At 33.5% G+C, this 24,244-nt stretch overlaps 3 protein-coding genes across 3 annotated transcripts; all 3 read left to right on the forward strand.

Moving 5' to 3' along the window:
• The first annotated feature begins 2,267 nt into the window (after window positions 1–2,267).
• On the forward strand, window positions 2,268–3,647 carry LOC137918460 (circadian clock-controlled protein daywake-like). The gene is made up of 5 exons (XM_068761273.1): window positions 2,268–2,369; window positions 2,485–2,707; window positions 2,863–2,993; window positions 3,145–3,297; window positions 3,429–3,647. Exons 1-5 carry the CDS (start codon window positions 2,303–2,305, stop codon window positions 3,578–3,580), a joined length of 726 nt encoding a protein of 241 aa, XP_068617374.1. The 5' UTR covers window positions 2,268–2,302; the 3' UTR covers window positions 3,581–3,647.
• A 6,124-nt stretch (window positions 3,648–9,771) lies between these two features.
• LOC137918459 (circadian clock-controlled protein daywake-like) lies at window positions 9,772–11,172 on the forward strand. The gene is made up of 5 exons (XM_068761272.1): window positions 9,772–9,876; window positions 9,993–10,215; window positions 10,373–10,503; window positions 10,654–10,806; window positions 10,938–11,172. The coding sequence occupies exons 1-5, from the start codon at window positions 9,810–9,812 to the stop codon at window positions 11,087–11,089; spliced, it is 726 nt and encodes a 241-aa protein (XP_068617373.1). The 5' UTR covers window positions 9,772–9,809; the 3' UTR covers window positions 11,090–11,172.
• A 3,270-nt stretch (window positions 11,173–14,442) lies between these two features.
• Window positions 14,443–16,723, forward strand: LOC137918457 (uncharacterized). Its single transcript, XM_068761270.1, has 5 exons — window positions 14,443–14,582; window positions 14,713–14,935; window positions 15,347–15,477; window positions 16,010–16,162; window positions 16,528–16,723. The coding sequence occupies exons 1-5, from the start codon at window positions 14,513–14,515 to the stop codon at window positions 16,674–16,676; spliced, it is 726 nt and encodes a 241-aa protein (XP_068617371.1). The 5' UTR covers window positions 14,443–14,512; the 3' UTR covers window positions 16,677–16,723.
• The last annotated feature ends 7,521 nt before the right edge of the window (window positions 16,724–24,244 follow it).

Raw genomic sequence — 24,244 nt, forward strand, 5'->3', positions numbered from 1 at the left:
AAGATTTAGAAGCTATCATACATAGTACATAATAGAATAAGCTTAAAAATCTATGTGGAATCGGCCAAGAGGCTTTTAAAAATAAATATTTCAAGTATTATTCCCTGCGAACATCACCGTTGAAAATAATTAAAAATTTTGTTTTTCTATCAATATCAAATTTGCAATGTGATAATGAATTTAAAAATAAAATAATTGATAATTTATGTAAAATATATGTAATTGATTAAGCTGGTTTTAATGAAAATAAAAAGGTTATATTTTCCAGTTTCCAAAATTCAGATAATAATTTTTTGTTCGAACTGTTTTTCATACATTTTTCTGTCTATCAAAATGAGAATCTTATGATGAAATTCGATACATTTTAAAATATTATTTCAAAAAATGAAATAAGTTACATTTATGAACTTAATTAAGTGTCAATAAAAGTAGCAGAAATTGGATGTATCTCGTATCTCTTATTCATGTCAAAGCTGTATCTCGCTTGACTCTGTATTCCGGTTGTTGTTCACGTTGTTAGCCTTGTGGGGCTCTTACAACTTCATCGATCTCAGACGGAGCTAATAAAAAAATTCCTTCCTTCTACTCTACACTCGTCGCCGCCTCCTCAGCGCGCTGCGAGAGACTTGCTGTATTGCTGCTGCTGCTTTTCTCCTTCGATGGGGGTGTTGGAGTCCGCGTCGGCTTCGGTGTCTTGATGTTCTTCTTGCAACTACCTACTGGTAGTTGCTATTCGGTGCGCCCTCTTGCTTGAGCGTGTCTTGTCACCTTGTGTATGACCTTCTTGATGGGGGCCCCCGTTGGTCTTTTTGGGGGGCGTCTTTTAATGCCTTTCGGGGTCGGTGCGTCCTCGTCCAGCACTGCGTGGCGTGGCCTACGCTTTGTTGTCGATGAGTTTTGCTCTAGTTCGTAGTCGGCCGCTTGGGCCACCAGATGGTTCGGGTGGTGTACGGCGTCTTGGAAGTACTTCCTTGACGCCTTTCCGAAGAATTCTTGTATGGTTGGGAGGTTCAAATCGCTGTGGATATCGACGTTTCTCTGATAGGGCTCTGCTCCAGTTGCTTTCCGAGCAAAGCGGTTCTGTATGGTTTGCAGGCTCTTCAATTTTGACTCACTGACGTGAGCGAAGGCTACGCTCACGTAGCACATTATTGGTCTTACGCAAGCCCTGTAGAGATGGATTTTGTGCCTCAGTGCTAGTTTGCTGGAGGCACAGAGTAGAGGGTTAAGTTTACCCAATACAAATGCGGCCTTGTTCCTCACGTTTTTGATGTGAGGTGTGAAATGAAGATGGAAGTCCAGGGTGACTCCTAGATATTTGACCGATTTTTTCCATGAGATTGAACGGTCGAAAAGGGTGATGGTCCCGAGCTTCCTGCTCTCGGGTATTGGCTTAAGGCGGGGCTTCTGTTTTCTTTCGAAGCCTCGACCGAAGAGAATGGCTTCACTCTTGTCCGGGTTGATGTTGATTCTCCACTTCCGGAACCATTCGCCTAGGCGGTTGGTCGCGGTTTGGAGTCTGATCGTGATTCGGCCCTGATGCTTGTCTGAGTAGTAGCCGTGTCGTATCTCGCTTAAACTGCCAAGCTACCTTTAAAAATGGACGCCATTTTGAAAAGATTAGTTTATTATTAGAGTTTAAGATCGGCTTATCAGTGAGAGAATTTCAATTTTATGTTCGATATCGGACTACTACACGAGCTAATTAAGAGATGCCTAATGAACGTTGTACCAATTTATTATTTTTTAAAGCCTAATTTAGACCTAATTTAATCAAACCGGATTTAAAGAAATCGTTTAGGATAAGTTGTGTTCAAAGGTCGAGATTTTTAGTTCAAAGATTGATCATGGCTGTACGGTGAAATTGTAAAGGCATTGTTTATTATAAGCCTCTGGCACCGAGCAGGACCCGATTCGGATCGTTGCTACCAACAACTGATGACATTAAAACAATAATTTGGTAAAAACGACGGGAATTAATAAATAAAAGAAGTGAGGTCGTTCATACTCACAGTGGTTACGAACAGGCAGTAAATAAATTTCGACCAATACGAACTAATTCTAAATTTAGATAAATGAAAATAAGTAAAACATTTATTGAAGTGTCATTAAAAAGAAATTAATCTGCGCCTATTCTCTATGGAAAATCAGCATTTTTTTAACATTAATTTTAAATCAGGTTTTCAACTGTATATATCAAACATGCAAATTATACAGGTATATAAACTCAAGTTTTTGTTTATTTTCTATCAATTGCTTGTAGATATTGCTATCGAATTCTACTAGTACTAAGTCAGTTAAAATGTTTAAAACATTGTTACTAGCATCCGTCCTCTGCGCTTCTCTAAATGTGTGCTACACAAGTTTAGGTAAAACACACTTGTAGAAATTCCTACAACAATTTAATTTCGCCTTCTCAATCAAACTTTTATTTCTATTATGATTTGAACTTGTTACTAGTAACAAAACCATTTTTCATTTCAGTGCCTTTTGTCCGAAAATGCTACTTAAAGGACAATGCCTGTGTATTGGCCGCTAACCTACAGATTGCTTATCCCTACCTCGCGGACGGAATACCTGAATACGGAGTGTCAGCCTTGGAGCCATTGCAATTGGAAAACATCTCAATGAATCATGACTACTTCAAGTTGACATTGCCCACTGCGAGTGTTTTCGGCGTTAAAAAATGTAGAATCGAACAGTTTAGGTAAGTTTATCCTTTAAAGTATATATTTTATAAAAATATAATGTATGCTACAATACATTTGCGGTGGATCTGATATAAAATCCTACATTGGAAGCGCTTAATCATTTGTGGAGATTTAATAACCCTAATAATAATATTGATGTGTTTTGGCACAGGGTAAACGATGAAGAATCTTCTTTGACTATTGTTCTGGACTGTCCCGTGTTAGTAGAAGGAAAATACAAATTTGTTGGAAAAGTTTGTATTTTCAATGTCGACAAGGAAGGAGACTTCAAAGTACAATCAGGTACCTATGACAAAAATGATTAACGAGCTTTGTAATTTTTTTAATTCAATGTTTTATTTAAGTATTGTGAGTAAATGCAAATTCCATTTTTTATATATGTATCTTGAAAAGAAGAAAACTGAAGCATTTGTAATTATTACAAACCTTACAGATTCCACAAAGACCACGATTAACTCTAAGTTCGAACTTGTCGAGAAAGATGGCAAGAAGTACTTCAAGCTGTTGGACTATGACTATTCTGTTGAGCCTACTAGGTCGTTGCACATCCAACTGGGTGATCTCTTCTCAGGCGATGTTGGAAAAGGTATGCTAGTTTTTAACATATACTAATTCTAGTATAGTTATAGTAGTCTGTGCTCCAAAACTTTCAAGCACTAAATATATCACCATACTGCTTCAGATCGATAATAACACATTATTAATTTTTGTTTACAGCCATACCTTACTTGAACGCCTTCGATAAGAACTTGTCTGAAGCAGTCCTTCCCGTCGGAAAGCCTCTTTATTCAACCATCGTCAAATCGGTCTACGGAGCTCTCCAACAGTTCTTCCTCAACGTGCCATTAGATGAACTCCAGTATGCTTAATTAGTTTAGGTACCATATTTGGATTAATAATACGAAATATATGTTTTTTTTTTCTTAATAAATGAGATATTCCAATAAAATTTCGTTCGTCGTTTTCTTTACCACTGTGCAGAATATGTAGTCGACCCCTTGTAATGGTACGCTAGTGTGACGCCTAATGAGTATATTTAACTAATACTTTAAAAATCACAAGATTTTATTCTTAGCATTTCACATCTTTTTATTCCCATCTATTCGAAATTATTAGCGGTCGTAATTTAAATTGAATAAGCTATGTATCCCCAAACAGTCCCCTACCGAGATTTATAATCAATCTTAAAACAATCGCTCGAAAAGTGTTAAGATCTACTTGAGTGATTCAAGGCGTTGTTTTCTTGACTGTTGAGATAATCATCTGCCTTTAACATATGTTTAACACTTAATGCCAAATATGAAAAACAGTCTTGTCCTGTTACTGGATTACGCGATATATTCCCATGAACATACACTGTAAGGATTTGTGATCATCTAGTCCTAATCTACGTCTCACAACACTTTTCGAATATCGTAACAAATGTCTGGCATTATTTCATTTTGGAGCTGAAGGCGAATATGAAAATCGGTGTAGCCGAATGAACAATCGATTTTTAATAATTAATTATTTGATTAAATAGTAGATTTAGGATTTAATAATAGTCACATATTTATTAGTAATGCGATGTAAGTAATCCAAACAAAACATAGACAGTACACTCTAATCTTATCCTCTCTCAACATGCCTTTTACAGGAAGCAAGGCAGATGATATGTCCAATAATTTCTAAACATTCAAATAAATTCATTATTTAAATACCCGTACGAAAACGAAAGTGTGAATTGATGGCTTCCGCAGTTATTATTCTCGAAAATAAGCTTAATACCGTAAACTAACGCAATGCAATTCTTAATTAAATCTGTAAAAAAAGTACAGATTGTTGTACTACTTAACCCTTAATTAGGCGCATGGGGTCAGGGCCGCTTGAAATGCAAAAAATTTTGGCTTACAGTGTTCAGAGCGTGCTAACGCTCTTTCTAGCTTCCTCACTCCCCACGGGGTACGCGAATTAGTCACATCCAGAACATTAACTCGTGTGCACACATCGCTGTCCTTTAGAGAGCTGACCCCATGCGCCCAGTTACGTTCCATTTTTTGGCGAAGGTAAGTTTTTACTTTTGTGATTTTTTTTTTGTGTTTCTATTAGTATATTGTTTACTATTTATCTTTGTATGTGTGTATTTTGATACGGTATGATTTCTTTATGTATTTTTGAGTTTTTTCCTATGCTTTTTCTTTTTTTTGAATTGAAATGCCTAACGACAAACAAATATTGCAATGGCTGGATGAAGTGCTTGATAAAGAGGAAGATGTTGCTAGTTCGGATTCGCAAGACGAAACTTTAAACGATGCTCTCATTGATAGTGCTCATAAGTCAGAAAGCGAAATTGAGGAGTTTGAACATATCCAAGACATCCCTGTATCAACGGAAGATAATTATTTTTTATCTCGACATACTCAGAGAAATGGCCCGAAAGTGAAATGGTGTAAAGTACCACCATCGAATGCAGTAAGGATCCGAGCACAAAATATTATTTTACATTTACCTGGAGTATAAACATACCTGGCATCAACCCATTTGTCATACACAAAGCGAATACTGAGAAGACTTTGACATATGCAAGACGGATTTTCTTCAAGAAAATAGCTGCGGCACTTGTGGAAGATCACCAAAAACGTCGCACACAACTACGTGCTGTACCAGCGACAACAAAAAAACGACTCTATGAAGTTTATAATGTGAACAAGGCGGTTTATCAATCGACAGCTAAGCGCGGGCGCTGTTCATCATGTCCTAGAAAGGACGACAAAAAAGTGCCAACAAAATGTTTCAAGTGTTGTAAATTTATTTGTCAGCAACACTCAAGGATTCACTGCGTCGGATGCAGAACAGAAGATTCCGCTGATGAGACTGAATAAACTTTATTTATTAAGTTGATCTCGGCTATGCCAAAAAAAATTAGTTTAAAGAGAGGTTTACTGTTTTGTTTGTTTTTTAATATTTTTAATGTCATAGTAAGTATTTGTTTCTTTTAAGTATATTAAAGAACTTTATTAATTACTATAGAAATCCATTAAGTTTTATTCCTTTTTGATACTCTTTTCCCAATGTTTTTTTGGGGTCATTTAAGACCCCATGCGCCTAATTGAGTGATTTTCTTAATGCGCCTAATTAAGGGTTAAATTAATAGACACAAACAGCAACGAGACGCCCGCGCACACCTATTGGTTGATTGACGGTTAATCGTTATATGTGATATGAATATTATAAATCCCTTATTTGTCCATTACTTAATATATACGTTTTGTTTACACAACAACACAAAATGTTTACAAAAATCATCAGTTCTATTGCAGGGATTCCAATTCCTTGTACTCTATTAGATGGCTATAAAGGCTCAATTTGCAGATTTGCGGATAACTGGCAGTCTATCATTTTTCGAATATGGTTTGATTGATTTTGAATTAGGACGATTCTGAAAACCTAAAAAACTATATACCTATATTTTTATCTGTTACAATAATAATGCATACCTATGGTGACAAGTCGTACATATGAAGTTTAAAAAGTTTAAAACTACGATTAATCTTTGCAAATGGTTTTTAGAAAATGCCAATATCCTTTATTTATGTTTTGTAATTGACTTCAATGTATCATAAAATAAAGTTTTTGATCAGGTTATTAATTACTGTCAACAGACAATATAAGAAATAAAAACTAATGATGTAAGTATATGTGATTAGATGTACATTACCGCGATGGGACCAGTAGAAGAGAAAAAAAAGAGAAAGTCATCAGTCTTTTTTTATAAAAAACTGATGACTTTCTCTTTTTTTTCTCAACATCGCCACGATGACCGGCTCTGTGCTACCCGCGTCCAGCGACTTTTCGCGACCTTAACTATGTTGTCAGTCAACCTAGTGGGGGGGGAGGGTGCATCCACGTCACGTCTACCGGCTCGTGGTAGACACCCGAAAATATATCGGCCCCAACGTCCATTGGTTACACCAGCCATGGGCTCCGCCTACAGCCACTTGAAACAAACAATTCTTCAATATACGTCGCGGATCTTGGTTCTTCTGTGAATCTCCTCATTTTTGATTCGATCTCGTAGCAAAACTCCTCTCTAGCAATGGAGAAAGATGACGAGCGTTCTAATTAGGCCCATCGTAAGTGATCACGTTGTGGATCCATATGTAATAAAGACCTTCGTCTTTTAACATTAAGGTATTTTGGACGAGAAGAGGTTTCGGAGATTCCTGAACGCTGCCCATCTGAGTTGGATCATGCGAATGATCTCTCAATCTCAAAGTTGGACTTGCCAAGCGGGACAGTTTGTTCCGTGTATATTTAGACGACTACTTGAGTAGGCACGACATGGATAATAATCATTATTTTAAGGCCTACTTGTCCGGAGGCCCTACTGAGATCATCAAACCTCAAAGCATCAGTTTACGTGAGATTCATTCATCGACTTACTTTGCATAACCAAACTTTTAAAACTGTGTTTCAAATGCGATTCCTGTACTTTTGTGTAATATATTATATTTTGTTACGAATTGAATAAATAATGACAATGATGGTTTAACATTATTGTCATTATTAGTTTAGACTCTGCAGATTTTCAGGGTGACTTTAAATTTTACCAACGCGTTTTGGTCTTTAGAGAATTGTTTTTTGTTATAATTCGCGGACGACTCTGTTTCCGAACTCATTTCGACGAAACTTTAACAGCGCGCAAAGCTATCAACATTGACTTCAACAGAAAAAGAGAAGGTTTTTTTTTCTTTTAAAGTAAGTTAGAATTAATCAAAGCAATAAAAAACTATACATGTCTGTTATTTCGAATTCCTTATCCATAGTAAAAAACGTAAGCAGATTGTCAACGATATTGAAAAAGTATTTATAAAGATAAAAGTAAGGAAGCTGAAACATTTCACTGTTATAATGATGTCACTGCTTTTATTGCAGTAAATCTTGCGAGATTTTCCATAAATACTTTTGACAATTTTTAAACATGCTTTGTTTTTAGATGTTTACCAAAAAAAATGGTTTATTACTTCAAATTACTTTTCATTATAATTATAGCCATTATTGGTCGTCTCGGTTTACACATTATACATTTTTTTGTATTTGGTAGTTTTTTTTTAAATAAGTTAATGTCGGGTATATCAACATCATGTCAGCAGATAGACGCCCATATAACAATCCCCTAAAAATCGCCACGATGACAAATCTTCCGCTACCTTACTTAACGACTTCCTGCGACCTTGGCTATGTCGTCAGCCTGCCTAGCACCTGCCTAGTAATATTAAAAAAATATCGAGCAATTAAATTATTATTGACACAATCAATTTAAATAGATATAATTAAAAATTACATATGCATAAGCGATCATTTAAAATAAGCCATAAGTAAAGTTATGTACATATGTATACAGAATTATGTGTGCTTCTTCAGGCAAAAAAATAATAATCATGAAATGGCTAATGGTTCTAAATCACTATTTGTTATGAATTTTTGAGATCAGTTTCTTTTACAATTTTATTGGACAGAGAGTAACAAGTTTTTTTAATAAATACTTAAGAATGATTTATTGATAAAATATTGTTTGGTTTGAAATGAAGATGGTACATGAAGGTGCTGTTCTACCATTGATATAGCCAAATGATGAAAACATGTTTCGTTTTTTTTAATACTGATCACCGGGTGTTTGCGGAACGGCCAACTACAAACAGGTTCATTTAGACTTCGTTTTTATACCTATTAATAATTGTATTTCTGTAAAAGTCAGTTCATAATACACATTCATGAAATTCAAAATCGTCACTCTTTTGTCAAACGTTTATTCCGGAACCTAAAATAAAATTTTCTGAAACTCCAGTTCCTCCAAAGTATATTTTTATTAGAAGTACATACGTACATTATTACAAGTACAACTAGTACAACAAGTTCAACATTACAAGTATAGTACATTATAGAATTAGCTTCAAAATCGATGTGGAATCGGCCAAGAAGGTTTTAAAAATAAATATTTCAAGTATTATTCCCTGCGAACATCACCGTTGAAAATAATTAAAAATTACGATTTTCTATCAATATCAAATTTGCAATGCGATAATGAATTAAAAAATAACAATTGATAATTACGTAATTTATTAAGCTGGTTTTAATGAAAATAAGAAGGATATATTTTCCAGTTCAAAATCCAGATAGTAATATTTTGTTCGAACTGTTTTTCATACATTTTTCTGTCTATTAAAATGAGAATCTAATGACGAAATTCAATTTATTTTAAAATTTTACTTCAAAAAATGAAGATAGTTACATTTATGAACTTAATTAAGTGTCAATAAAAGTAGCAGAAATTGGCTTTACGTGCTTTCGATTTGCAAATTTTCATGTCAAAGTAGTATCTTGCTTGAACTGCCAAGCTACCTTTAAAAAACGGACGCCATTTTGAAAAGATAGTTTAAGATCGGCTTATCAGTGAGAGAATTTCAATTTTATGTTCGATATCTGACTACTATACGAGCTCATTAAGAGATGCCTAATGAACGTTTCAACGTACCAATTTATTATTATTTAAAGCCTAATTTACACCTAATTCAATCAAACCGGTTTTGAAGAAATCGTTTAGGATAAGTCGTGTTCAAAGATCAACATTTTCAGACTGGAGCAAAAACACGGCTTAATTTACAACAAGGTGACTATGGCTGTACGGTGGAATTGAAAGGGCATTGTCTATTATAAGCCTCAGGCAACGAGCAAGACCCGACTAGGATCGACTGATGACATTAAAACAATAATTTGGTAAAAACGACGGGAATTAATAAATAAAAGAAGTGAGGTCGTTCATACTCACAGTGGTTACGAACAGGCAGTAAATAAATTTCGACCAATACGAACTAATTCTAAATTTAGATAAATGAAAATAAGTAAAACATTTATTGAAGTGTCATTAAAAAGAAATTAATCTGCGCCTATTCTCTATGGAAAATCAGCATTTTTTTAACATTAATTTTAAATCAGGTTTTCAACTGTATATATCAAACATGCAAATTATACAGGTATATAAACTCAAGTTTTTGTTTATTTTCTATCAATTGCTTGTAGATATTGCTATCGAATTCTACTAGTACTAAGTCAGTTAAAATGTTTAAAACATTGTTACTAGCATCCGTCCTCTGCGCTTCTCTAAATGTGTGCTACGCAAGTTTAGGTAAACACACGCTTGTAGAAATTCCTACAACAATTTAATTTCAACTTCTCAATCAAACTTTTATTTCTATTATGATTTGAACTTGTTACTAGTAACAAAAACGTTTTTCATTTCAGTGCCTTTTGTCCGAAAATGCTACTTAAAGGACAATGCCTGTGTATTGGCCGCTAACCTACAGATTGCCTATCCCTACCTCGCGGACGGAATACCTGAATACGGAGTGTCAGCTTTGGAGCCATTGCAATTGGAAAACATCTCAATGAATCATGACTACTTTAAGTTGACATTGCCCACTGCGAGTGTTTTTGGCGCTAAGAAATGTAGAGTCGAACAGTTTAGGTAAGTTTATCCTTTAAAGTATATATTTTATAAAAATATAATGTATGCTAGAATACATTTGCGGTGGATCTAATATATAAAATCCTACATTGGAAGCGCTCAATCATTTGTTGAGATTTAATAACCCTAATAGTAATATAGATGTGTTTTGGCACAGGGTAAACGATGAAGAATCTTCTTTGACTATTGTTCTGGACTGTCCCGTGTTAGTCGAAGGAAAATACAAATTTGTCGGAAAAGTTTGTATTTTCAATGTCGACAAGGAAGGAGACTTCAAAGTTCAATCAGGTACCTATGACACAAATGATTAACGAGCTTTGTAATTTTTTTAATTTAATGTTTTATTTAAGTATTGTGAGTAAATGCAAATTCCATTTTTATATATGTATTTTGATAAGAAGAAAACTGAAGCATTTGTAATTATTACAAACCTTACAGATTCCACAAAGACCACGATTAACTCTAAGTTCGAACTTGTCGAGAAAGATGGCAAGAAGTACTTCAAGCTGTTGGACTATGACTATTCTGTTGAGCCTACTAGGTCGTTGCACATCCAACTGGGTGATCTCTTCTCAGGCGATGTTGGAAAAGGTATGCTAGTTTTTAACATATACTAATTCTAGTATAGTTATAGTAGTCTGCACTCCAAAACTTTCAAAAACTAAATATATTACCATTCTGCTATAGGTCGATAGTAACACATTATTAATTTTTGTTTACAGCCATACCTTACTTGAACGCCTTCGACAAGAACTTGTCTGAAGCAGTCCTTCCCGTCGGAAAGCCTCTTTATTCAACCATCGTCAAATCGGTCTACGGAGCTCTCCAACAGTTCTTCTTCAACGTGTCATTAGATGAACTCCAGTATGCTTAATTAGTTTAGGTACCATATTTGGATTAATAATACGAAATAATTGTTTTTTTTTTCTTAATAAATGAGATATTTCAATAAAATTTCGTTCGTCGTTTTCTTTACCAATGTGCAGAATATGTAGTCGACCCCTTGTAATGGTACGCTAGTGTGACGCCTAATGAGTATATTTAGCTAATACTTTAAAAAGCACAAGATTTTATTCTTAGCATTTCACATCTTTATACTCCCATCTATTCGAAATTATTAGCAGTCGTAATGTAAATTGAATAAGCTATGTATCCCCAAACAGTCCCCTACCGAGTTTTATAATCAATCTTAAATCAATCGCTCGAAAAGTGTTAAGATCTACTTGAGTGATTCAAGGTGTTATTTTCTTGACTGTTGAGAGAATCATCTGCCTTTAACATATGTTTAACACTTAATGCCAAATATGAAAAACAATCTTGTCCACTTACTGGATTACGCGATTTATTCCCATGAACATAGACTGTAAGGATTTGTGATCATCTAGTCCTAATCTACGTCTCACAACACTTTTCGAATATCGTAACAAATGTCTGGCATTATTTCATTTTGGAGCTGAAGGCGAATATGAAAATCGGTGTAGCCGAATGAATAATCGATTTTTAATAAATTATTATTTGATTAAAAAGTAGATTTAGGATTTAATAATCGTCACATATTTATTAGTAATGCGATGTAAGTAATCCAAACAAAACATAGACAGTACACTCTAATCTTATCCTCTCTCAACATGCCTTTTACAGGAAGGAAGGCAGATGATATGTCCAATAATTTCTAAACATTCAAATAAATTCAGTATTTAAATACCCGTACGAAAACGAAAGTGTAATTGATAGCTTCCGCAGTTATTATTCTCGAAAATAAGCTTAATACCGTAAACTAACTCAATGCAATTCTTAATTCAATCTGTAAAAAAACAGTTGTACTACGACACAAACAGCAACGAGGCGCCCGCGCACACCTATTGATTGACATATAGAGAAAATTTTAATAACTTTAGCCTGATATTTTAAGGATCTAAATAGTTAGCCCAGAATCATACTGGTGTTGTTGCATATGTTATATAAGGGACGGAACCAAGATTCACAAAGGAAGCCCCAGATATCGATAAGGCGACAGTGTAGGCCGAAAGAAAATTGTGACCTGAATACAATATTAATTTTAGTATGTTTGTAGGAGGTAAAAACTATCTACCCTAATAACTGTCAATAGAACATCCTTGGAAAATGGACTTTTTGTCGGATGACTTTGCAATCTTTTAAGTAGTGACATAGTGCCGTTGCTGTAGGAATTTTGGGACTTCAGATCAAAAATCGCAACAATTAGTTTAGCCTGTCCTCTCTTTTGATATTACCCAAAAAAATTTAAATTCAGACATTAATACGAAGTTTCTGCGCCGTATTATTAGAATAACTAAGGTATGAATATGCATATGATAAAATTTCAAAGAAATAAAAATTTATCATGCACTTAACTATTACACTAAGTTGGTAACATATTCTCACAGGTGTTTTTAATGTATTTTTAATAACATTATTTGATGTACATTTTTCTTTTATAACAAAGTAACTCATTCTTTCCACTTAGAATGGAGGTTCCATAATCGGTATCGTTTTAACAACTAAGCTGCCAGTCTCACGCCGGCGCGAGATGCCTACCCACTAACTTTTATAAGCCAGTACCGGGCCGGCATCTCGCGAAGTAACATGCTAATGTGTCTGCACTATGCTTGAGCGACATAACTTCGTTACCATAAGTTATTAATCATCTTTTATAATTTTTTATAATTACGCCTGCAATATAAGTACGAGAAAAGGTCCGCCGCGTACTAAAAAACGCAAGACCCGGCACTGATAGAGACAATTCCTTGCGCAATGCCGGTCTCGCGCAATGCCGGTCTCGCGCAATGCCGGTCTCGCGCAATGCCGGTCTCGCGCAATGCCGGTCTCGCGCAATGCCGGTCTCGCGCAATGCCGGTCTCGCGCAATGCCGGTCTCGCGCAATGCCGGTCTCGCGCAATGCCGGTCTCGCGCAATGCCGGTCTCGCGCAATGCCGGTCTCGCGCAATGCCGGTCTCGCGCAATGCCGGTCTCGCGCAATGCCGGTCTCGCGCAATGCAGGTCTCGCGCAATGCCGGTCTCGCGCAATGCCGGTCTCGCACAATGCCGGTCTCGCGCAATGCCGGTCTCGCGCAATGCCGGTCTCGCGCAATGCCGGTCTCGCGTAATGCCGGTCTCGCGCTGGTGCGTGATATTTTTTTTTACTTATTTTTATTTTAATTACCTTATATGTGCAAATGGCACTTAATTAATTACATATAAATCATTTTTAAACAAATAAACATCAAAAAAGAAAGTTGGCTTCTGACCGACTCCCATGTTCAAGACAAAGGCAGTCAAGCTGCCAAAACTTACATAAATGTAAATAGTATTCACGATTGTTAATTTAAGTTTGTGTCATATATTAATTCATTAATAAAAAGTTCTTAGTACTTAGCATCCACTCAATGTGTTATTGTGCTAGTAAATATCACGCCGTAGGTAGTGAAACTGTGAGGCTAATTACAAACATTTATACGTTCAAACATATAGTGTCATGCATTCTAAAAAATTAGCTAATGAACTTCTCATTTTGTTCGAAATTCAGTATCTTTGTTCATTAGACAAACGCTTTTCTTGTTTTACAGTAGTAAAATTATGTGTGTACAATTTTACTACTGTAAAACAAAAATAGCGTTTGTCTAATGAACAAAGATACGGAATTTCGAACAAAATGTGAAGTTCATTATAGATAAAATGTATTATTGGTGAAGATTGTTGAAATTTTTGCTTAATATAAGTTATCGGTGTCAAACGCTTTGCATTTCTTTATATTATTAACTCCGTGGATGTACGCCGCTACCAAACGGTCGTTTTGGAAATCTATGAGGGCGGCCTATAACCAGCAGTAGACGCCCTGTGGCTGCCACGATGCACATGATTAGCATCAAACTAAAACCCGTTTAATTATAATAGATTTTCTTGAACTCAATGCTACAAAATTTAATAATAATTTATATTATTTTGTTGACATCATTTACAATCTGTATCCATAACCTTGAATACCGGACCGAGAAATAAAAACACGTTACAAAACTATCTCGATAAGTCGGGAAAATTTTTTTTGCACATAATGAGATGTAGTCATTAGATATTTTAATTTGACTATAAATTAAGATAGGATTTAAGTATATTAATATAATCTTTATCATGCTCGGCGATTTTAATTAATAATCGTATATTAAAACAATTTGCAAATTATGCACACACCTATATATATAATAGGAAATCCTATACATATTATATCAGTCGCTTACGTGTAGTTGTATAAGATCCATCAGAGCTTTTAAATCTAGTTACAATGTTTAAAAAAATATGTCTTACATTATTAATCTCCGGCTATCTTTTTGAGGCTTCAAATGCCTCGATAGGTAATGTATATTTTTAAAAAATATAAACAACGCTATTAACATATATAATTAAAATAACTTCGATAATGCTTGCAACTTTTAAGGTTAATATATTTTTGTAATGATTATATGCAGTACATTTTGATTTTAGCTTCTTACAACAAAGTATGCAAGGCACACGACCGCGATTGCCGTTTAGCCTCTAATTTACAAATCGCATTTCCCTACATCGCTGATGGCATACCCGAACTGGGAATGCCCCCCGCAGAACCGATGAAATTTGAAAATGTCACTCTGCAACACGAAGACTTCAAATTAGTCTTGTTAAACATGGACGTAATCAGTTTGAAGAAGTGCAAGTTTCTAGATTTCAAGTAAGTCTTTGATCGATTTACTCTTTAGTATAAACAAATATAAAACAGTTAATGTTCACATTCGTTCTATTCAGGTGAGGCATAAAATCATTAGTTTATTACGAACCTATATATTGTATAGCACAATCTTAAACAAGCAAAGTAATAATATCGTTCTGCACCTGTTGGCTAATACACAATTTAAATAAACAGAAATCACTAAAGATACTAATATCTCCATCTCTTACCAATAATGTCCTTAGCTGATAACGGCTTGCATCGTCTAATAGCATAATATAGTGCATTATCCACTTTCCGAAACGCCGCAGCTAGTGCAATTGGTGGCCTGTTACAATACATAATCTCATGCATATGTTGCAAATGATTTTGTTTATCCGAATGTACCAATAATGCGTTTTTTTTTCTATGCAGTCAAAACGAAGTCGAGTCTACATTTAAATTTACATTAGACTGTCCATTAAAAGCCTCTGGAAAATACAGATTTCTCGGAAAAATCTTTATTTTCGACGTCGACAATGAAGGAGACTTCACAATCCAAACAGGTATTTACTAGCTATTAAATAACTATGCACATTTAAGTTTCAGACTAGATATAATCCTTCTTTGCACTAACTATTACAAATATTTACTACTTATTTCGTTCCATTCTAATTCAAATTGTCATCATAGTAACATCTGATAGACGGCCTCTGCAGACCATAGGCCTCCGCCTAAGATCTCCTCAAAGACCGGTCATGTGCCGTCCACATTCAGCGACTTCACGCGTCCTTGACTATGTCGTTGGTCCATCTAGAGGGAGGCCTATCCACGGCCACCGACAGTTTCCCCAAATCTGTCCCTATACTTGTCGTCGAAACTTCCCTGGCATTCGAAATTATTTATTCATATATAACATACTTATAAAATGGCCGCGTTAATAAATTCACTTTAGTAAAACTAATTCAAAATGAATCAGAAGATAAAACTATTTTCAAATATAAAATAAATTAAATAAAATTTGAATTTAAATTTTCATAATATTGTATTCTTGCTGTAAATAAATGATTTAACACTAAAACAAAACTATTTTAATAGACTCAGTCAAGACAACCTTCGATATCAAAGCGGAAGAAACACAAGGAACTGACGGTAAAAAGTACTGGAACTTATTAGGTTACAATTATTCCTTTGATTTGGAAAAAATACACATTGGTTTGGACAACCTCTTTTCGGGTGACATCGAGCCAAGTAAGTCACATATTACTTTATTTTTAATTTTTGCCGAATAAATGAAACTGGTAGAAAGTATCTTTGCAAAATTTCCGTATTGTTTGCTGTTATCAATATGTAAGTCTATATTCGACCGGTAACAAGTACTGCAATGCTCTGATTTGTGGAACCTAATTAGCAAAATTACGAAATTTTTCAATTTAAAGCGCCTAAGTAAAACATATTGAGTGTATTTGAGTGAATAGTAATGTTATGGGCAGACCATTACTTTGAATATTTAAAATAAGTGATGCGCATTTTGTAAACTTTTTATTTAAATATTGTTTCAAGTTTTTGAAAACTATTTAGGTTACAAAAAATTTAAGCTATTTTGTTTTTTTTAGATAATCCTTTCTTCACCTTCTTCAACAAAAACTGGTCGTCATCCTCAATTGAAATAGGCAAGCCAATTGCTGACATTTCCACTCAGTACTTCTTCGAGGTTCTTCAAACCTTCTTCCTTCGTGTACCAATCGACCAACTTGTGTACTAATACAGTCTAACATGAAATCTATTGAATAAAGATATTATTGCTTATAATTGTGTTTTGACTTTTAATGTTAATCTAAACTTAGATTAATGAAGACGCCGAAATCTGTTTTAAAAATTAATAATTAATCTTGTACACGCTTTTGTTTGCACATTGATATTATTTAAAACATATCAAAAATGTACCTATCTATAATAACGAGAATATGATGAGAGAAGGGAATGTCACTTGTGTAACCTGTAGGAAAACCTTAAGTCTTTAAAGTGTAATTTTTTTGTCATGACATTTTCTACGAAGTCATTAATGAAGTTGTGATCCTTTGCGCACAAACGTTCTTCGATAAATTTAACAATAATTATAATATTATAATAACAATATAAGCATTCTGTATATTTTCTGGGGTTCTATTTTCTTCTTCTCTTTTCTAATTAGTCTTAGACTAATCATCATCATTTGATACATGTCGTGTAAGGTGTTATCCTTACAAAGTAGTAAGTAAAATATAGGGGTTAAGAATTTTTTAACAAACCTATAAGAACACATAAAAATCAACCATTCACAGCCAAACCATAAAAGGTATAATAATTATCTATGTATACATAATGTTCACAATCTGGTCTCTCGTTCGTGTATACTACACTAGTACACAGTAAGAATGAACCCAATAGTCGTTTTTGTAAATTGACGATATTAACAGAGTAGCCACGCGAAACACGCTTACTCGCCATAAACGCCGGCGCTATTGATCAACTCAAAATGAACTGGACGCTCGCGCGGATACGAGTGGTAGACACTGTAACCCCACGAAATGAGTTCAATAAATATTCCGTCTGTTGTAATAAAAGAATAAATACTTAATATTCCATTTGATTGGGAGACAACGATTTCAATAAAATTTTTATTAGTATTATTTTGTGCCCATTTAAAAAAATATATTTGTTATTCATATAACAGAAGGTCAAAGTTATTAAAATCACAGTACGTCAAAATTACATTTTCCAAAAAAAGACTTGGATATGAAATATAATTCTAGTGAAATCTGTATAAACATAATTATCTCCCAATCCTTGTCGTAAATGTAGTCGAGGTGTATAGCGGTACATTTCATCAGTTTGAAATAGGATGCATTCGCTCTTAGCATCTCATGCCTAGCCGTCATTCCTTCTAGTATCAGCTTTTCTTCTAGTGATCCGACAGAGCGCGTGGAAACAGTGACGGGCGTAGTTCAAAAAGCAATGGAATATTTTTATACACATCTAACTATCGCCTTATCTCGGTTACAGCTTCACCGGCCTCATTGTTTCCAGGCAACTATAACTTAAGAGTCTTTACGACAATAGTGAATGGGTTTCTTCTAGGCAAGCAAGCACCACCGTAAGCCTCAACGTCATTAAACATCAGGCGAGGAAGAGATCAAATGATTTTCCTATAAACGATAGAAAAAATATAAATTCAAATACTTATATACCTTAAAACCAAGCCTCTTATTCATATTAAGAAACAATTAAGTTAAAAATAACGTTCGGCGACTCTCATTAAGTGGAAAATAAACAATAAGAAGTGTCTTAGGGTATTCCGAAAAATCTAAGATATGGTTGTAGTTTTCCTTCTTATTTCAATAGACGTTAAAAGCCTAGAGCTTTATTATTTTATTCCACTTTTCACATTCTTTTAACTATACCATTTGGAAAAGGGAAAGTGACGGGTTTATAATATAGTAAAAGGCCCAAGGCCATGGACAAATGCGATATAATAATGAGTTGGAGGATTTAATTGCACAAATTTTGCATTGTACCAATTAAACAAAATTTCCACAGAGAAACGCAAAACATATTCTTTTTAAATATTACTTTTCACTTAATTAAACAAAATTTCCATTGAGAAACGCAAAACATATTCTTTTTAAATATTACTTTTCACTGCTAACTGGTGCACCTGATCTCACTAGTTTGAAAACTATTTGGTTCAAATATGCTTATATATGATATGGTATCAATATCTTTCATATCTGAGCCTCTTTTTGGCCTCGTTTTTTGGGTCCATCGTTCAATTCCTGTCGTAGGTGGACAGAATCTTTATTTACGTATAATAATAATTTTCTAACATATTTTTTTTTAATAAATTACTTTAAATAAAGTATAACTAAATATTAATTTATACTCCCGACATTCTTTCGTGCTTCTTGTAAAACCATTGTGAGCAATCGGCCAATCCTCTTAAAAGTGTTTTCCATATCGTTTTTGAAGGCACCCACGGCTTCTTTGGAATCTTGAAACTGTATTACACGTATTTTACCTTTATTTTTAAGAATAGACAAAAGTAGCTAGTTGCATGATCGTGGCAATAAAGAAGATAAAGTCCACTCCTTCCCCAATCAAATTCGATTCGATTTATAACGATATATGCTGCAAAACGTCGTCGAATCACTCTGTTCTAACTCTTTATTGATAGTTAATAAGTAAACCAAATTTTTGACTTTTTACATTTGCAAGTGTAAACTGACCTTTTATTAGTCTACTCAGTGATTGTATCAAATGATTGATTGTATAAATTTGCCTAACTGTAATTGGAATTTCTATTAAGAAAAAGTCTCAAATACATCCAAAACTTCTACATCGGTATTTATTTCTGTAATATTAACTTTCAAGTTAAAAGGTTCGTTAGCAGTCCTTGTTTCACCGATAACACTAAATGAAGCATCAAAAGTTTTATTTTCTGAACTAAGAATTATATTTCTAACATTAATCGACACAGCCCGTACACAACCATTTGTTTTAATAATTATGTAAATAATTTTTACTTTGTGCCACAATTCCATCGCCTCTCACTATACAAGTCTTGTAATTTTTCTCTACTTCTGTATATTCCCACGGTAGCCCACTACTTGAATTAAAGCTCTGAATATTTTAATATCGTTTGCAAACAAAAATTGTCTTATATTTGTATATTTTTTACATTAATTTTATTTTATCAATAAATTAATAAATCTTCTAACAGAAACTGCGTCGGAAAGTAACTAGTTAATAATAATAAATATTTATTACTTTTGCAGTGTTAACAAATCTATCATATTGGTATCTAAACATTTACATATAATAGCTATAAAATTGATTAGTGGTAATCTTGATTCTACTAATGTAAAGTCAAAGTTGAGATTAGAAAAAAGTAACATCCATTGACACGTGCACGGATCTGCTTATATTATTAAGCGTGGCCTTTCATAAAAATTACAAATGAATTGAACAGTGTATTAAATGAAAATTAAGACTTATGTACATACAATCGTTAACAATAATTACAAATAATATTTATATTATCTTTATTATCGGCTAATGGTATTTTTGACTTGAATCATAGACAACAATTTACAAACTCTATGTAAATTTAAAACCATACAGGACCTTAGCATATAGCATTAACATTTCAAGGCTGAAATAGTAATGATGAGATAAGAAAAAAAATATTTATGTTTATTAATTAGTGAAATATAGAACAATTTAAAAGCAAAAACTTGGTGTGATAATTTTTATATTTGAAAAATTTTTGGTTATTACCTAATAATTATTTGACAATTCGAAAGCTTTATTTTTTAATTTTTTAAATGTTTTATTCCTTCTTTAATTTATCTGGAATTCTATACATTTTTAATTTACCTGATTTTTAAAGCAACTGGTTTAAAAAAACAAATTTATGGACAAACTTTTTAAATATATTTTGACAATCTTTAAATTCATAAAGAGAAATGAATCACAAACACGGAAAGGTATCACTCTGCAGTGCTTTGTCATAATACCATGTTGTATACCACTACGTTCTCACGCATTTAATATAAAACGTTAATAATTTTTTTTATCTTAATACTAATACCAAATTACATATAAAATCTCCTGATGAATAAAATAACACTAAACAGAATAACTTGATTAGAAATATTGTTAATACGAGAAACATGCATAATATTAATTAAATGTTATACATATTAATTATTTACGGCTTTTAATAGCGATGGACAGGTTTAATTGTGAAAGTATTTTTCTGTCTTTAAAACGACTGCTTTTTTGTTACAAATTAGTTCAGTAAGCTAAGTGATTTCGGGCATTTTTTTTTTATTTACCAAACTAACAAACGCTATCGTATCAAACTAAGCCTACTCTCATAGGTCGGTTGTGCCTAATCGAGTCATAATTTCTGTCTTCAGTTTTTTAACATATTAATAATAGTTTTTTAACATATAATAATAATTTATATAAACATTTGCATATTCCTATAAATCATGGGGTTAATCTTTAATCATAAGATTATCAAATAACGTGAAATACGAGTACTATCCAACGTTAGTCCCGCAATTTTAACAGCAAGCTTTGCACCGCCAGTTGTCTATAGCTATCGGGATCCGTATCTATATTAACAAGTTGATCAAAGACTGCAAATCAGGATAATGGTTTTAACAGTAAAAGAATAAGAAGGGGAAGGAAGAAAGATAGGTTTCCTGCAGGTTTTAGAATATCTTATATTCTGACTGATTGTTGTCTGAAATTTAGAGGCCAATCTTCGTGCCGAATGAAATCAATTTCATTCACCTCTTACAGTTTCTTTGCTTTCCGTTCTATAGACTGACATAAGATTCTACGCGAAAAACAATGAAAGTTCATCTAATTACACTCAACTGCATACATTTTCATGATTTTATCACAAAATTAACAAACCATGAGCGACCAATATAGTTTTATTACAGATTTGTATTTATCTTGTTTTTCAGTTACATCATCAGTAAACTAACTTAAATACGTACCAATATACGCATACAAGGCAAAATAACACCGAATATTGTGCATTTTGCCACTAAAGAACAGAAACAATGTATCCCTGATTTATACATATACAGAATTAACACGGTCATACTACGAATGAAAAATGGAAATACCGTCGTCTGGTGGCACATAAAACTTTTTATATACGATTATTTCAAAAAGTAATATACGGTGCGGTAGGCGGATGTATAGAATCTCAGTCACGATGTTGCAGTAACTGAGTGAGCATCGCTCATCCTACGACGATCGATCCAGGGCGATTTTCAACGACTCCAAAAAACATTGAACTGGCTGAAATCAGTTTTCGTAAAATTACACGACTTCCAATATGAAATAGAGCAGCTTCACGGGGACTTCCAAGATGATCACGAAATTTCAAAAAAAGGATCTAAATTTTTTTCCTTTTAAAATTCTAATCGTTCAAGAACTCAAAAAAGTAATTGTGCTTCACACAAAAAAAAAACAAAACAACTCTAGAACAATAGTTTATAATCGTCAGATTATAATATAGTTCGTAATGCGTCACCTACTCAGCAGGACTAAAAGGAAACTCGCAACCCTCGATTGAGTCGACTTTTTTATGAGGTCACCTCTAAGAGAGAATATACAATAACAATCCCCGAACTGTTAGAAATATCAAAGAAAATATTCATCAAGTAATCAGCTGACTTAAACCAAATGTTCGTAATACAAGGTTCCAATTGAAACAGTGTGTGCAACTCGGCGATAGACGTTTAGATAACATTTTTTTTTATTAAAGTATACAATCGGCCTTTTTTCAATTGTATAATGCTTTCATTAAAACTCTATCAATATTTACATTTTTCAAAAAAAAAATTTACCATACACTACTACAAAGCAGAAAATTTTTAAAAAATTACCGAAAGTTTGTATCAAAATTCAAGAACAAGCGCATAATTTTCACAATTAACTAACCGTGCCAAATTCTTTTGACGAACTACCGATTACGAGAATGCATCAATATTCCATTTGTTTTGCATACAGAGAAATCGATATACGAATTGGTTCTAAAACATTTTTTCATATTTGTACATCGGATTTGACCTACTAGAAATGGTTCATGTAAATAGGGACCTATTCCAGCAAAAAAATCAATGACAAGTGAATGTTCATACTGTTATGAGTTCTCTGAGATGTTCCCTTGTTACCATAAATAGACCAATAGATAAACTTTGCTTTAAACATTTTTATCATTGTATTTTGGGCAGTAAAAAAAGGGGTGAGAATTTTTATTAAGATTTTTACTTAACTTAAGTTTCTTACTTCTACTTAACATAACTTGCTTACACCTAAAACCTAACATGTTATGTTAGGTTTTTTGGTGTAAGCAATAAGAGGAATAATATTAGACGATATTATTATTAAAAAAATTATTGTCATTATGTATTTTTAGATGATCAAATATCATTGTATGGAAAATAGCTCTGTAGTTTAAGATTTGCAAAGTACAAGGGGTACAAGCTGCTATTCAGAGACATTTTACCTCCGTAATCGTCCTGACCGTGAATATAAGTATGCCTCGATATTTGATCAAGGTCCCTTCGGAGCGTGTGGCCTATCCAGTACCACTTGCGGCGTTTGATCTGCTAATCGCTCGGCATCTAACCGCAGCGTTTCCAGAGATCTACGTTAGAGACTTTCTCAGGCCAGTATACTGAAGGCCTGGTCAATAATCCAAGAATATAGATATATTATATAGATGAGGTAAAACTCAAAATAATATATTTATTGAAAAATCTATAAAATAATTAATTAGATTTTATTATGTAGGTCGCAATTTGAAACGGCACTGCTCTGCTAAGCTCTCGAATCGGTTCCGCGAAGGAATGATAAAACAATTAGCAAGCGAACAATCGCAGTATAATTAGTGCGGGTGTCGAACATGTTATGACCTCGGCCGACGTTAATTGCGCAGACGCTGCATTTAAATATATCAGTAAGTGCATTGACCGAATCCACACCACGTGTTATTCAGTATTTCAATTGTACCGTTAAAGAATTCCGATAGTTTGCTATTTGCAGTTCTGACAAACCTATAAGTTGAGGGATTTTTAACGATATCATTATTTGAGATCCACAGCTGGCTCTAATTACATTTACGCATAGATTACCCACATAAACAGCCTTTTTATCATACAATTTACAACCGATTCTCTATAATAATGATACTTTAATTTTAGATCAACAATTGAAGGATTTTAGCTACAAACAAGGGTTTTAAAATTTATTATTACTTCGTAAGAATTTTGGTAATGAAACTATAAAAAACAAACCTATAACGAGTAGTATATACAATAAATAAATAGTAATAACAATAATTGCAACGAGCGAAATGGTCTCATCTTTTACTTAATCTCTCTCTGTCTTGCAAATTACTGTGGCTGCAATCATTTTTAGATGTATTATGATGATGCGCAGAGTACGTTCCGAGCATAGAGTAATTAGATTAATAAACAATGAGGTGATATGTTCTAGGTTTAAAATGTTTTATTTTTATTGTAAACTAAACAGAAACAATACCAATCATATCAAATATTATTTAATACATCGTCAATTATTTGCTAGTTGTGTTAAAATGTTTTTTTTTGGTTTAATAAATTATTCCATTTCAGCTATTTACCTCCAAAATTAATTAAATCTAAGATCAATTTGAATTACACACAAACCTACATTCTGGTTTATATGTCGAAATATCTGCACTTCTTGTAGATTTCGTCATTTTTACTATTAAGACCAGTT

The sequence above is a fragment of the Battus philenor genome, unplaced genomic scaffold (genome assembly GCF_028537555.1).
Source record: "Battus philenor isolate CCGP_79_NKW_IND1 unplaced genomic scaffold, ilBatPhil1.0.hap1 SCAF_14, whole genome shotgun sequence".
NCBI lineage: Eukaryota > Metazoa > Arthropoda > Insecta > Lepidoptera > Papilionidae > Battus > Battus philenor.

Bases quoted from the DNA above. Each gene is read 5' to 3' on its own strand.
- LOC137918457 (XM_068761270.1), top strand. From the start codon at position 14,513: ATGTTTAAAAAAATATGTCTTACATTATTAATCTCCGGCTATCTTTTT. The intron at 14,936-15,346 runs GTAAGTCTTTGA...TTTTCTATGCAG, and splicing joins TGCAAGTTTCTAGATTTCAA to TCAAAACGAAGTCGAGTCTA. The intron at 16,163-16,527 runs GTAAGTCACATA...TGTTTTTTTTAG, and splicing joins TTCGGGTGACATCGAGCCAA to ATAATCCTTTCTTCACCTTC.
- LOC137918459 (XM_068761272.1), top strand. From the start codon at position 9,810: ATGTTTAAAACATTGTTACTAGCATCCGTCCTCTGCGCTTCTCTAAAT. The intron at 10,216-10,372 runs GTAAGTTTATCC...GTTTTGGCACAG, and splicing joins TGTAGAGTCGAACAGTTTAG to GGTAAACGATGAAGAATCTT. The intron at 10,807-10,937 runs GTATGCTAGTTT...TTTTGTTTACAG, and splicing joins CTCAGGCGATGTTGGAAAAG to CCATACCTTACTTGAACGCC.
- LOC137918460 (XM_068761273.1), top strand. From the start codon at position 2,303: ATGTTTAAAACATTGTTACTAGCATCCGTCCTCTGCGCTTCTCTAAAT. The intron at 2,708-2,862 runs GTAAGTTTATCC...GTTTTGGCACAG, and splicing joins TGTAGAATCGAACAGTTTAG to GGTAAACGATGAAGAATCTT. The intron at 2,994-3,144 runs GTACCTATGACA...CAAACCTTACAG, and splicing joins AGACTTCAAAGTACAATCAG to ATTCCACAAAGACCACGATT.